Source organism: Nicrophorus vespilloides, unplaced genomic scaffold (genome assembly GCF_001412225.1).
Source record: "Nicrophorus vespilloides isolate i.1.1-1 unplaced genomic scaffold, Nicve_v1.0, whole genome shotgun sequence".
Taxonomy (NCBI): Eukaryota; Metazoa; Arthropoda; class Insecta; order Coleoptera; family Silphidae; genus Nicrophorus; species Nicrophorus vespilloides.
Window position 1 is genome coordinate 72,250 of NW_017096705.1, and position 14,631 is coordinate 86,880.

General features: G+C 31.1%; 1 protein-coding gene across 8 annotated transcripts in view; it reads right to left on the minus strand.

The window, feature by feature from the left end:
* LOC108557942 (optomotor-blind protein) overlaps positions 1-14,631 on the minus strand; it is a 59,001-nt gene that overhangs the window by 27,938 nt on the left and 16,432 nt on the right. For 2 of the 8 annotated variants that reach the window (XM_017914687.1, XM_017914685.1), the window contains exons 2-4: positions 3,941-4,054; positions 3,237-3,390; positions 2,613-2,642 (exon numbers count right to left, since the gene is read on the minus strand). In XM_017914687.1, the coding sequence (XP_017770176.1) occupies positions 2,613-2,642; positions 3,237-3,390; positions 3,941-4,054 (298 nt within the window). Of the gene's footprint in view, positions 1-2,612; positions 2,643-3,227; positions 3,391-3,940; positions 4,055-4,105; positions 4,220-14,631 lie in introns of all 8 variants that reach the window. The other 6 variants (XM_017914690.1, XM_017914689.1, XM_017914686.1 and 3 more) reach the window with 5 other exon arrangements.

A 14,631-nucleotide genomic window follows, 5' to 3' on the forward strand; every position in this document is an offset into this window, starting at 1 on the left:
GTGATCCACCTAAAGCTAATGTATATTTCATAACGCATTAGTAAATAGCGGTCCGTTTGGACGGGCTTTAACGATCGCCGTATTTAATGAAAACGGAATAAATTATTAAACAGAAATCAATACGCGCTCCATTACAGGTTCCAACCCCCGTTCACATATGTACACAACATGTTCCACATTCGTACGTTAGTATTTGTTGCTTTTGTTGTTACCACTAGCTATTTCATTTCATTTTTTTTTATTTCGTTCCACTGGTTTTTTTTGTTGTTGTTTCACTTTCGGGGGTGGCTTTGAATCGTATTTACCGATAATTACCCTATCCATTATTAATTCCGTTGACGGTCGGAGGCGGCGACGACTAAGGGGTGGGTTTTTAGAGAAAAAATTCCCAAAATAAAAGCGCACGAGAATTAGAGGAAGACGGATCGCGTGTTCTCAGGGGGGTGGAGGAAAGAGGTGGCGCCGAAGAAAGCGCTGGAGTTTCGCCCCTATTCGAGTCGGAGCTTGGGCCGCCGCCTCTTCGGGGGGAGAACTGTAATTCCATAGTGTTAATACTACATCCAAATGGCCACTAATACTACAAGGTGTTCACTTCATGTCGCCCGGACACGCGATCCAACTATAACGCAACAAAACATGGAGAGAAAAATAAATTATGTAGACGAAGGGAAAATGGTTTCGATACATACACATGAAAAAACACCCTCCCCTTCTAGCGCATTCTATCGTTTTTTTTTCCTCTCTCTCTCTCTATTTGGTCGTGCAGACCATCCCGAGATTAAAAGAATCTTTTCCCCCTTGATGGTATGAAAGTAAATTCGGGTTTGAAAGTCTGGCGGTTTTTTTCAGGGGATAGTTGAAAGCATCATCTTCTTCGATGTCCCCTACATATTATTGATACAATGCGATACGACAACACGAATTTACGTAATGCGATTTGGGATCGCGCGGCGACGATGATGCCGATGGGCACGATATGCTTTTTTTTTTTGGGGGGGTGGAATGAAGAGCGGCGAGCGAGGGTGTCTTTATTGCTCAATAACACCCCCAACCCCTAGCATTTCTTTCGGCGCTCGTGGAAAAAAGATGAAATAAAAAAATCACTTGAAATTCGCGCCGAAATAGCAATATCTTTAACACGAGTTTCACGCCCTTTTGATCTTCAACAATTCTCGTTTCGTAGAAAGTATGAAACGCATTTCCATTTCCATTGTTACCTGACATCAATTTTGACGTAGTTTTGAAAACTTTACTAAATATTTTCATTTGTAACAATTTTAAAAACATTCTTCCATCAATTGTTATATAACAATTTGAGAACATTTGAAAAACATTATTTAAAATTAATTAATTGCAGAATTTTTCGTTCCAGTTTCTCTAACATCAATTTTGATATAGTTTCTCAAACTTTACTAAATATTTCACAAAATTTTCATTTGTAAGAAAAAAATAATCAATTTTTCTTTCATTATAATAATTTAACATTTCAAAAAACATTAATTACAATTAATAAATTGCAGAATTTTCATTACAATTTATATAGAAAATTTATCAAATTTTCAGTAATTTTCTTATATTTTTTTATATTATAAAGTGTTTGTTTTGATGTTTTCTATCATAACTATGGTTTTCGAGTTATCAACATGTTCATATCTTTTTCAATATTTAATAACGTTTCCACTGCATAATTTCACAGTAAAAAATGTTAATTATAAATAATGAGAGAGACTAAATAACTCGAAATAATTGCGTAACTAAAGTCAAAAAATAAATAATTTACGATAAATTTGTATATATGTTAAACCACACATCATGCACCAAGTTCAAAATACAAATTCCACAAACAAAAATAAAAACACTTAGACACGTTGTCATTGTTATATACAAGTAGCTCTTGATTTTACAAATTAATTATATTTGAAAAATTGGTAAATCGATAACTTATTTAGTATTATCATCAGAAATGCAAAAGTTATTTGAAATTAATAATAAAATTTTATATTTCGATATAAAGTTTCTAATTTATTTGTAAAATGGTATTGATTTCCAAAATAAACTATAAAAATTTATTCCTTTCACAAATTTTATAAAATATGTAAGAAAACATAAATTAAGCGTAATAAAAAAACGATAATTATTATGTTTATATATTTGTTTTTTAATGTTTGGATAATCAAAATGTAACAAATTCTATTAATTATTACGAAAAAAAGTTATAGGATTTTGTTTTTAATCGCCGGAGCTTAGATTTAGTCAAATAATTCAATTAGATTAATGCACTTTTTTATTGGGCATAAATAAAACGTAACCGATTTTATGTTCGTTTTTAATGGTTTTGTTAATAGAAAATATATAACGTAATCGGATTAAAGTGAATTCATAGGAAAGAGTTTCGTCAATAGAATAAACATATAAGTCTTAAAGAAACGATTCTCAATTGATTTTTTACTTATTTAATAAATTGTAATTTTTGTTGCATTCAATTGGTTTATTTGAGAATTGTTTCTGTAAAACTATTTAAACATTCAAAACACAAGCTAATAATAATAATAATGCTAAATAATAAACCTAGAATAAATGTTTTGTAGGATTGATTTAAAAGTTTGAAATACCTGAGTTTCCATTTCCATCTTAGAATTATGCTAAATAAATAAATAAAGCTCAGTTTAAGTCATTTGCACAAGTAAATTTGCCGAAATTTATCGCGTTTTATATAAAACAATAAAAAAAAATAATAAAAAATTTATAATTTCAAAAATTTTAATGAAAAATTTTAGATTATTAAGAGTGAATGTTACGTAATTATGATGATGTTTAGGCAAATATTAATGACAATGATCGGGAGGACGAGTTTTCGCGTTTGCAAATCGGCGATTCGTTAATGTGTAAAGATTGTGGAGCTCACGTGACGGTAAAATTGGCCTGGCAATTTCCGGTTCTCCGACATGCTTTGAGGAACATTGCGATTAAAAAATTACGTTTAACAACGACGTGAAGGAATTTGCGAGATTATTAAAGAGAATATTATAATAATAAACAAATAAGTTAAGTAAAAAAATAAATAAATTAGAAAAAAAAAGACTATATCAGCGAAATATCCCGAGGTTCCAAATCGCCGAAGCTTTTTTTTTAAATAAATAATTATTAATTGAATTAATAAGTTTTGGCTTCTGTTAGATTGAGATTCGGGAGATTTAGCTGATCGGTAGTAGCAGAAGATGACGTACAATACTTACAAAGCCGTGCTTGTCGCTGATGTTGTTCGTGAGCTTGAGCTTATGAAAGGAGACGACCTTCTGCATCCACTGTTCCCCCGTCGAAGGACTGTCCGGATGTATGTACATCCTCTTCGGCATTTCCGGATCCGCTTTTCCCGCCACCATCCACCGACTGCGCGACCAAACCGGAAAAAGAACAATCAGAACACAACATTCTCAATCAAACCGTCCAAACTCGACAAGATTTGCTGCTTAGAGCATACAAAAAAAATGATCAAAATAAACATGCAGTAAATTGAGATTGAGATTGAGAAAGAGCAGCAATTAACAATTAAAATTTTTGGATTTAGTGAATTAAGGGATGGGGGGGAATTTCTTGACGAGTCGCATGCTTCGTGCCTTTTTCTTTACGTTCGTTCACATCGGGTATCTGTTTTAGTCCCAGCTTGTTACATAAAGCTACGTTTTTTTTCTTATAATTTTCGCGGGAAAAATTTGAGGAAAATAAAGAAACAAAAATTTCAGCGCGCCCGTTCGTATAATAAACGTTTTTTTTGGAACGAAACAAAACAAACACCCGAAACGCAAGACACCAAAGAAAAAAAAAAGAAAGAAACAATAAACATAAATAAATGGTAATAGTAATTGTAAAATTGCAAGAATATAATAAAAAAAAAAATTAAATTAATAAGAGAGATTAGAGAGAAGTCTGGGATTCTAACCTGTTATGGAATTTATATCTACAATCGTCAGCAGCCACGATGTCCATAAGTAAGATGTATTTGGATTTTTTATCTAGGCCCGATACACGCACTTTGTAGGCAGGAAACATGCGCCTGAAACAACGAGAGTATTTTATATTTCTGAGGGGATTCGGTTTTGTTCACCTGTTGTGGAATTTATAGCGGTAGTCGTCGGCGGCGACGATATCCAGCAGAAGGATGTACTTCGCCTTCAAATCCAGACCGCTCACGCGGAACTTCATCTGCGGGAACATTTGCCTGCAAATTCACAACAACTCATTCCAAAACGTATCTAAGATAATCCTGATCAGATCATCATCATCATCCATCGATCGTATTCTGGACTACCCTAATTTATAGATCTAAGGTTGCCCATCATCGCTTGACAAGAAACGGAAAAACAGATGGCGCTCATTTTGTTTAATTCATTCTTAAGGAAGCCCCAATTATAGATCAACAATAACTTCATTAACTAATTAACTAATTTCCAATACTAAAGTGAATTCCTTGATGAACCAAATTTATAGACCAATTGCAATAGTAATTTTTATATAAATATTTGGATTACTTCATAAGTGAACAACCAAACGCAGAATTTTCATAGACCAATTGCAACAGTAACATTTACATTGATATTGGGATCAAAAGGAAGCAGTATTTTCATAGAACGTTTGCTGATTGATTCAATTGTAAGATTTGCACGTGAATATCTAGATTCTTTAATGAATGATCAAATGAAAGTTGTAAGTTTGATAGACCAAATCCAAAAATAAACATAGGCCGTTTGCCGATTGATTTTTTTTTCAAATTGTAAAATTTATAGTTGAATTGACCAATTACAATGGTAAAGTTTAGATTCTTTAATGAATGATCAACCAAAATCATCACACGTTTTGCAATAGTAAAATTTACATTGATATTGTCATTCCTTAATAAATGATCAACCAAAAGTCATCAGTATTTTCATAGACCGTTTGTTGACAGACCAAAGTTTACATTGATGAAACAAAAGTAACAATTTAATGCTGATTGATTTTGTTTTCTTGTTCATGCATATCTAGATTCCTGAATGATTGATCAATTACAATAATGAAGTTTAGATTCCTCAATGAATGATCAACCAAAATCATATGGTCATTCCTAGATGAATGATCAACCAAAAATTATCAGTATTTTCAAAGAACGTTTGTTGACAGACCAAAGTTTATATTGATGAAACAAAAGTAACAATTTAATGCTGATTCATTTTTTTTTCTTGTTCATGTATATCTGGATTCCTGAATAATTGATCAACAGCAGTAGTAAGTTTGATTGATCAATTACAATATTGAAGTTTAGATTTCTTAATGAATGATCAACCAAAATCAACAGACGTTTTGTATTATCATTCCTTAATAAATAATCAACTAAAAATCATCAGTACTTTCATAGACCGTTTGTTGACAGACCTAAGTTTACATTGATGAAACAAAAGTAAAAAAAAATGTTTTTTTTTCTTGTTCATGTATATCTGGATTTCTGAATGATTGATCAACAGCAGTAGTAATTTTGATTGACCAATTACAATATTGAAGTTTAGATTCCTTAATGAATGATCAACCAAAATCAACAGACGTTTTGTATTATCATTCCTTAATAAATAATCAACTAAAAATCATCAGTACTTTCATACACCGTTTGTTGACAGATCTAAGTTTACATTGATGAAACAAAAGTAAAAATTGATCTTTTTTTTCTTGTTCATGTATATCTGGATTTCTTAATGAATGATCAATCAAAGTGTGGGGATTTATCCGCAAGATAAATAAAAAATGTTGTGATCTTGCGACCTTTTTTCCCTCCTTCTCGTCTTGATCATCTGAGGCTCTCATTGACACCGCGAAAACGTAAACAATAAACATCGATAAGAAAGTAAAGACGAAGCTTTCATCACTTTTCCTATAAATACTACATTGTATATATCAATTCCTATAAAATATACATCATAATTTACCGCTTCACAACAGAAAAAATATGAAAATTAGAAAAACAAATAAATAAAATTATATAAAACAATTTTCATAAACGAATTTGTCAAGCCAATGTTTAATTGAGCCAAAAATGTTTTGGAAAAATACACGAACATTTTACATAAATTTAAAAAAAAATAAATAAATAAAAATACGCTGAAAAGGAAACAAATATATAAATAATTCATAAAAGAAAACAATAATTTTTCGTGCCTAAAAAAAATAAGAAATAATCACAACATTTGGAAAGAAAATTTTAGTTTAAATAAATTAATGTTTTATTTAAACTTTTTTGTTGAAAAATATAAATTTAAATGAATTTTCTGAAAATTGTAGTTTAAATTAGAATGTATTATTGAAATGAATTGTGTAAACTATAAAAAAAAATTGCAAATTTATTAATTTATTTACAGAATCTGCATTAATTAGTCGAATATAGTAAACATTTATTAAATTTGAGTTTTGTTTACATAAGTTTCCTACGATTTTCATCCGCCGAACGCAAATTTCTCGACATTATTAAGTTAGGAATGGATGTAAAACAGTATTTAAAGTCCATTTGCATAATAAAATTATTTACGATACGTCCAAACGCGACTCGCATTTCTGCATTTCAGCAAAAAGGAAATTTCTTATGTTAATTCGCGTTCCAGTTTGTTCACCTCTCAATACGAACAAATCAAATTCAAATGTCGTATCTCTCTTTGAGTTTAGAACAAAACAAAGAAAAAAAAATCAAGAAACCAACGAAGAGAATAACAAATGAATGATGTTTAACAAAGCGCGCTCATTTCGAATCCCGACACGGAACGAATTTTCGACAATTATTGTTATTACCATTATTATATCCATTACGGGATATGAATAATGCATGAATTCGTCCTGAAATAATAAAAAAATAAATAAATAAAGAACCTTGAACGAGGACCGTAATTACCGATATTCGCAGCGAATTTGTTTTTACAACAGAACGCGCAACAATTACACATTATATATATCGTGTCGTGTTCTCTCGAAATTGAATTAAATACACAATTATTATATTAATAACGTGATTTTTCCGCAAATATTCATAATAACAATGCACACTGTAATTGCACAATTAACGAATCGCTTATTTCAGTAAATTATATATATTAACTTTTTAATTTATTATTTTCAATAATCTGTAATACCATTTTTTTTGTTGTTGTTAATTAATTGAGTTTAAAAAGAAAAAACTCAAATGAAATACAGTGCGAAATTATTTTATAATATAATGAAATTTCTTGCATTAATTTCATTATTAGAGTAAATTTAATTACAAAAGTTTGTTTAAACATGAATATTTCAATTATTTAGAACTTTTCTTATAAAAATTATATCTCTGTTGTCTGCAAATAATTAACTTTTTTTTTGTGGATATTTAAAAGTGAAAATGTTTTAATTTTGATTCATAGTTATATAATCAATATTGATTTATATAACCATCATTTAAATCACTTTTTTCAATGTCAAATGCTTGAATAAAAAACAACATATGTTATTCGTAATTATAATAATTAAATTTTCCATCACAAGTTTTGAAATTTTATGATAAATAATATTAAATTTAATATTTTGTAGATTCAATATTAATTTAATTTTTTTAAATAAATTTATTAGCTGAAGTTGCGTAAATTGTTAAATTTAAGAAATGTTTTCGTATTTCTAACAATAATTATAAAATGTAATAATTATTAACTAGAAATGATATGATTTGAAAACTGTTAAGTTTTGTAAAACTTTTGGAAAAAAACTGTGTAATTTATGATTCGTAAGTATTGAATAATGCATGGATTATTGAGATGAATATGGAAGGAGAGCAAAAAAAATAAAAATAGTTGATAATCGATAAATTACTCGGCCGTTGAGGAAATTAAATAATTTTCCTGCTGATTTGAATTTAGATTGGATTTGTGCATTATTCGTTGTTATCATTATTTATTTTTTTTTTTTCGCTCATTTATTTTCCTTCCGTTGGGCGAATCAATTATGCGCATATTCCGAAATGTAAATACAAAAAAAGAAGAATTCGGTCGAAGGTACACAGTTTTCGGGTCGAAGAAGCTCCATCTCCCTTTCTCTTCGTTCTTTATGTTCATCATCATCATCATCCTCGTCGTCGTCGTCCTCTCGGAAGAAAAAGGAGGACGGGACGACGATCATAACACTAAATTATGCGGATCGTTAATTTCGGGACGCTCAGGTAGTGGAGGGCAGGCAAAGTCCGCTATATTCATATTTTATACCAAAACCAAAGTTTTTCTTTCCTTTGTAACTGAAGGAGAGAAAGAGAGAGAGAGAGATGATTGTGAAAATGCAATGTACGTATGAGGAGATGAATGGGATTTATTCGTGCGCGCCGTGTCCGAAAATGCTTTTGTAAACCCATCATTAGGCCAATCAACAGCGACGAGCGCGACGTCCGAAAACCCGGACGAAATAATCATGCACCGTTTTTCCGTGCAACCAAAAGCAAAGAAGAAGTGTGTGGTCCTCCGAGTCGAGAGAGCGTATTAACAGGTGGTCTGCACGCCGGCCGCATTACATTAGATATTTACTCAGGAAATCATAAATCAGGAGATAATAAACGATCACTGCCTTCCATCTCGCTCGCTCGAACGTACATACACGCGCACACTACGTACACTCAAGTACGCGTATAACCGAACCGGAGTTAATTCGGTTAATTGCCGTTTCAAAATTGACTGCCAATCGGTGATTTAGTTGTACCGACAAGCTTCGCGCCTTTAATATCTCCATTCATTTAGTTTTTATTCAGAGATCTTTGCGAAACGTGATTAATTACGTAAGCGCTAATTGCGAGCGTTTCCATTGCTGCATGTTTTGTTGTTGTGGTTGATGATGAAGAAGAGAGGTGGACCGAGCTCGGCCACCCAAACGCTCGCTCTTTCCGTTGTTCTGATGGTAATGATGATGATGATGGAAATTGGTAAATGGATAAAATGGTGGTGATGCCTTCGGAGGACTACGAACGGATGGACGGTTCGTGCTCGGGCTGGAGAGAGGAGCTGCTTATGTCTTGTTTAGGCGCCTCGGACTGGTCGTACCCTAGAATTAGTGCGAATGCACCTCAGGCTGTTACCTGTCATGATCCTGCCGTTATTATCTGCCCCCCCTGATTACACTTAACCTATTCCTATAATAATAACAACTACAGCACACACACGCACTCACCCACCTCGGAGCGAGGAGATCCCAGTCTTCTTCTACTTCATCGTCGCCCAGATATGTGATTTATTGCCGTTACGAACGTTCATTTAAAGATCGTTACACCAGAAGAAAATTACAGCTCAATCTGCCCACGCTGGCGCCACCCCCCCAATAAAATCATTAACACCGTACAAACATTCTTAAACAACTACTTCATAACCTTTTACATTTATACTTTCAATAACAATATTTCATATTCTTCATTATATTTAAATAGAATTCCACTATATCTAATCTATAGATTCTAATCCTACTTGCAAAGTATACTCATACAAATATTTTATTTGATCAAAAGTTAATAAATATTTGTGAGTTTTGATACACGTAACTTGGAACAAAGTAAAATAAATAATTGTTTACGTATTATCGAAAAAAAAAATGTACGTTAAGCGAACACTTTTTAAAAAGTTTATTTAAAATTTTACTTTTAAGTTTTATATTACATTTACTTTTCATTTTTATTCATTGGTCAAAAATGTCTTTCATAAAAAAAACATCTCATAAGTATGAAGTTTTCTATATTAATATTAATCTTCGAATATTATGTATTTACATAAAAAAATGTCAATGATTTTTGTATTTTATGTATAAAATTATCAAAAAATTTATAGATTTTTTATGAAAAATTAATAAGCGAATATTTTATGAATTTTATAACAATTAAAAAATCAATAAATATATGAAATTTTCTGTTACAAATCAATAAATTATTAAATTTACAACAATTTTAGATTTTATATAAAAGTATATAAAATTTTCTGAAATGAAATAATGAAATTTAATATATATATAATTATTCTACTGTATAGAAATGTATAAATGCAATATAGAAAAAAAATATCTCATAAGTATGAAGTTATCTATATTAAAATTAATCTTCGAATATTATGTATTTACATAAAAAAATGTCAATGATTTTTGGATTTTAAAAATAAAATTATCAAAAAATTTATAGATTTTTTATGAAAAATTAATAAGCGAATATTTTATGAATTTTATAACAATTAAAAAATCAATAAATATATGAAATTTTCTGTTACAAATCAATAAATTATTAAATTTTCAACAAATTTTATATAAAATTTTCTGAAATGAAATAATGAAATTTAATTATTCTACTGTATATAAATGTATAAATGCAATATAGAAAAAAAAAACGTCTTTTAGATTCATGTATTTACAATTGCATTAAAGGATTTGATACACAGGAGTCCTTGCGCCATTAACATGCTTCGCATGTTCCAATTCGAAAGTAGTTTATTATTTAAACTTGTTACAAACAATTTAAATGTTATACAGATCAATGCAGACGTTAACAAGACTCAAAAGAAACGTGTGTCTTTACAACAAAACAAAATAATCACATTTACTTATATTAGTTACATTTAAATATGTATACTTTTAAATTTACTTTAAATTTACCATACTTTTTTTTTACTACATATGAAGAACAACTTTACAAAGGTCATTTTGATTAATGCGAATTCAATATGCGCTGGGAAACACTTTTAAAATAATTATTTATTATAAATTGTGACATATTGACGAAGTTATAATTGTATGTTGTTGTTTTGTTGAAATTTGGTGAACGGTGATTGTGATTAATGTGTATTAGATATGCGATGGGAAAGACATGAAGTAATAATAAAAATCCGAGACGAAGTTATTACTGTCGTGCGCACGCTTGCAGTTAATGGTTTTTGAGAAGAGGAGGATCGAGTTGAGGAAGGATGAGAAGAGATGAGGATAAGTCGTAATAACAATAATAGTCCGGAGTGGCCGTTTAGGACTTAGAATGTAGGCGCCTAAGAATTATAATTGACTAAATAATATACGTGTTTTCTTTCTTTTTTTTTGTTGTTTTCGGGCGGATCCTGGGACCCTGAGCCCCCCCACTGGGCCCCGGCGCCACCGACCGCAGCCTCGAAAAACAAACAATTTTCTGCTGCACAAAAACCTATACCTATAATATACCAAGCCCATACAGTATGCATATAGATGAAGAGAGTGTATACCTGGAGATGCGATCCGATGCGAATGATTTATTGTTTTAGTCTACTCGCAGCTACTTCTCTCTCGGGGGGTGATTTGTAATGAAAAGTGTAGACTGAGGAGAGGAGATGAGATGATGAAGAAGAAGAAGAAGAAGAAAACAAAAATCAAGAGGAAGAGAGACGTTATAAATTAACTTAATATCAAAATTATGCCGAGTCTACGACCATTCCACGAGGGCGCGTTTTCTACTACACTTAGTAGTATAGTAGGCATAATATCGACCCACACCCGTCGTTCTGCACTTCTTTCCTTCTTTTTTCTTCTTCATCGTTTGTCTCACTTGCTCTCGCCCGGTTCCTCTATCCCTATTTCAAGGGAGAGAAAAAAAAACGAAGAAGAGAGAAGAAAAAAAATGACAGCTGCCTATCTATTACCAACAAATAAACAACCCTCGGGGTTTTGTTATAATGTATGGGGCTAATAGCGGGATCCATGCATAAGCGAAAACCCCACTCGCTACCAAAAGAGCCCCGCACCATCCCGCGCGCCCTCGAAACGCCACCCCTCTCTCACACTCGCCATCACCGCCATTCACAACCCCCAGGAATATTTCTATTATATGAACCCATCCGTTATGATCAGCCATTTTAGCTGTCACCGTGATCGAGAAAGATTTTTACACGAAATAATAATAACAGAACGAAATAATAACAGAACGAATAAGTTTTTTTTGTTGTTGCTGTAGTTATTGACGACTTGGCGAATGATCCTAGTAACGTAATCTTATCTAAGATGCTACTGCAAGTGAAACAAAACACAAACAAACAAAAACAAGCAGAACTTATGTCAACCCGTATTGACAGACGATTTCCTTGCTTGATAAGGAACCGCCTTTTATCTCGAGAACCATTTATTATTTCGCTTCTGATCTTCATGATCTTCCTCAGCTTCTGGTCGCAGCTTCTCTAACCTCAGATAACGGTCGCTATCGAATTACTTAATTTTTTTTATATATATATTTATATATTAATACGTTCCACGTTTTACTACCGCTGATAATACAAGTGATTTACGATTTGTGTCACAAAATCTCTTCGATATTGATTAATTTATATTGATTAGAATTTTTTTTACGATCTCGATGACTTATCCAAATGTCAAGAAACAAATATCTTTTGAAATTAGAGATTTTAGTATGTCTAAATTAAGAATTTTCTTGAATTTTCAATTTAAAAACGACAACATTTTATTTAAAATATTCATTTAAAATTTAAAAAAAAAACAAATTATAAATTTAGCAAATTTTGTAATAAAATTTATTTCCACGTTCTACTACAACTTATTTACTAAATTTGTCACAACTAGAGATTAAATATTCACGTTTCATTCAGAATTTAACATTATAAAACTTTTATTTAACTTTATAAAACTTTTATAAAACAAAAATCAATTGAAATTCGAGATTTTAGAACGTGTTGAACATTTTACTCCAATATTATTGAAATTACACAGATATTTTCAATTAAAAACCAAATTGTAATAATTGTAAGTTCCTTTTCTAAAAAAAATAACTTAAATTAGATTTATTTAAATAAAAAATATTAATCTGAATTGAACATTACGCAGACATTTTGGTGTAAAAACTATTTTTTTTAAATCTGTAAAATTTCCTGTGAAAATTTTATTTGTTAATAACTTTTAACATAATTTTTTTATTAATATCGTTCACTTTTTAAATACCACTGATTTTCTGTATGATTTACTAAAATCTTCTCAATTATTTATTATTTAATTAAGATGACCGAACTACATTTCTTTTGAAGAAAAATAAAACTGTGATTATTGGAATTCGTGATTTTAGTACGTCTGAAATGTAGATTTGGCGTTTCAATTAGTGTGCCGATGTCGGATTTGTTAATACACAGCAAAGTGTGTGAATTTACGCGCGGATAAAGTGTTTGCATTGGTCGTCTTCGTCTTCTAACAGCAGTAGGTGGGAAGATTACGAAAGCACCACTAATTCATCCAAAAGGAAAGGAGAGAAAAACAAACGCATTCGTCGCGTCGTCCTTGAACAAGAAGAAGATGGTAAAAAGGCGACTCCAAGAAAATTATAAGCATCGTGCTAAAAAGTCTCGAGCTAAAAAAAAATTGTCACACGTTTTCTCAGCACCTAAAAGTGTATTTATTGTACATGTTATATATGCACACGTTAAATAGGTGGAAGTTTAACACGCGCTTATTTTTTTTGATATTATATAACCGACTTTCTCGACTCGACTTTCAGCAGGAACAAAGCGTAATTATCCTTTTTATGTATTTCATTTCGCGTTGGTTTCAGGAATTTTTCAACCCCCCCGAAAAACGCGCGCTCCGCATTCCTCGACCTAATTGCGTCTTCATTTCGTCTCTTTCACAGTTATGGAAATAACTCTCCCATTTCGTTGCCATCGTCATCATCATGATTATGATTATTATTAAAGGAATGCCAAAAACGATTTATATTTGTGTCTCCTCTCGCTATTTTCTTGTTGTTCTTGTGGTTGGGCATCAACAGGAAATATAAATAAGAGAGAGAGAGTGATGGTGGAGGAGAAGAGATGGTAGAGAATCCGATGGTATTATTTCGTTATGCAGCTAAGGTATAATTACGGCCGGGAGTGTACCGTGATTAGGTAGGTAGTTTTCTCACCTACCGAACCTATTATTAACCGAAGATTCCCTCAGGTCAGTGATTACTAAAGTACACAAACACGCTGTTTATATAAACTCCGGGGCTTGGGTCATAATAAATAATACTCTCTTTCTCTACTATTCTCTCTTCTCTCGTCTTGCATATAAAGAGATGAAGAGGACGAGACACGAAATAACAGAAGAAGGAATTACGAGAAAATAAATGAGTTAAGACAAGAGTTTTCGAGGCTCCAAATTCATAATTTTTTTTATGCATCTCAATAAATGCAATCATTATTTCCTGTCCGCTCTCAACACTTTACGTAACGCCATTAGGTTTAGGTTAATTGCCTTTTCATACTCACTCGATATTATCATTACGTTTACTAGGCTTTAGCATTTAAGTGAGAAGATACAAATCGATTCTGCAGGAAACTTCGTTTATAATTAAATGTTAAACATTATATTTAAACATAACTACAAATTTATATTCAAATACGATATAAATTGAACAATTTATAGAGTCTAACAGCCACAAACAAAATGTAAAAATCAAATGTAACTTAACTACAAACAATAAAATAAAATAAAAACTCAATCGAAACAAATCCATTTTGCAAAGAAATTTGATTTATAATTATTTATTATTCTCAACATAGTTGCATTAATACATTGATTGACATTATTTTTATATATTTTCCAATATAAAATCTTGATTAAGTTATTTCTTGAATTCAT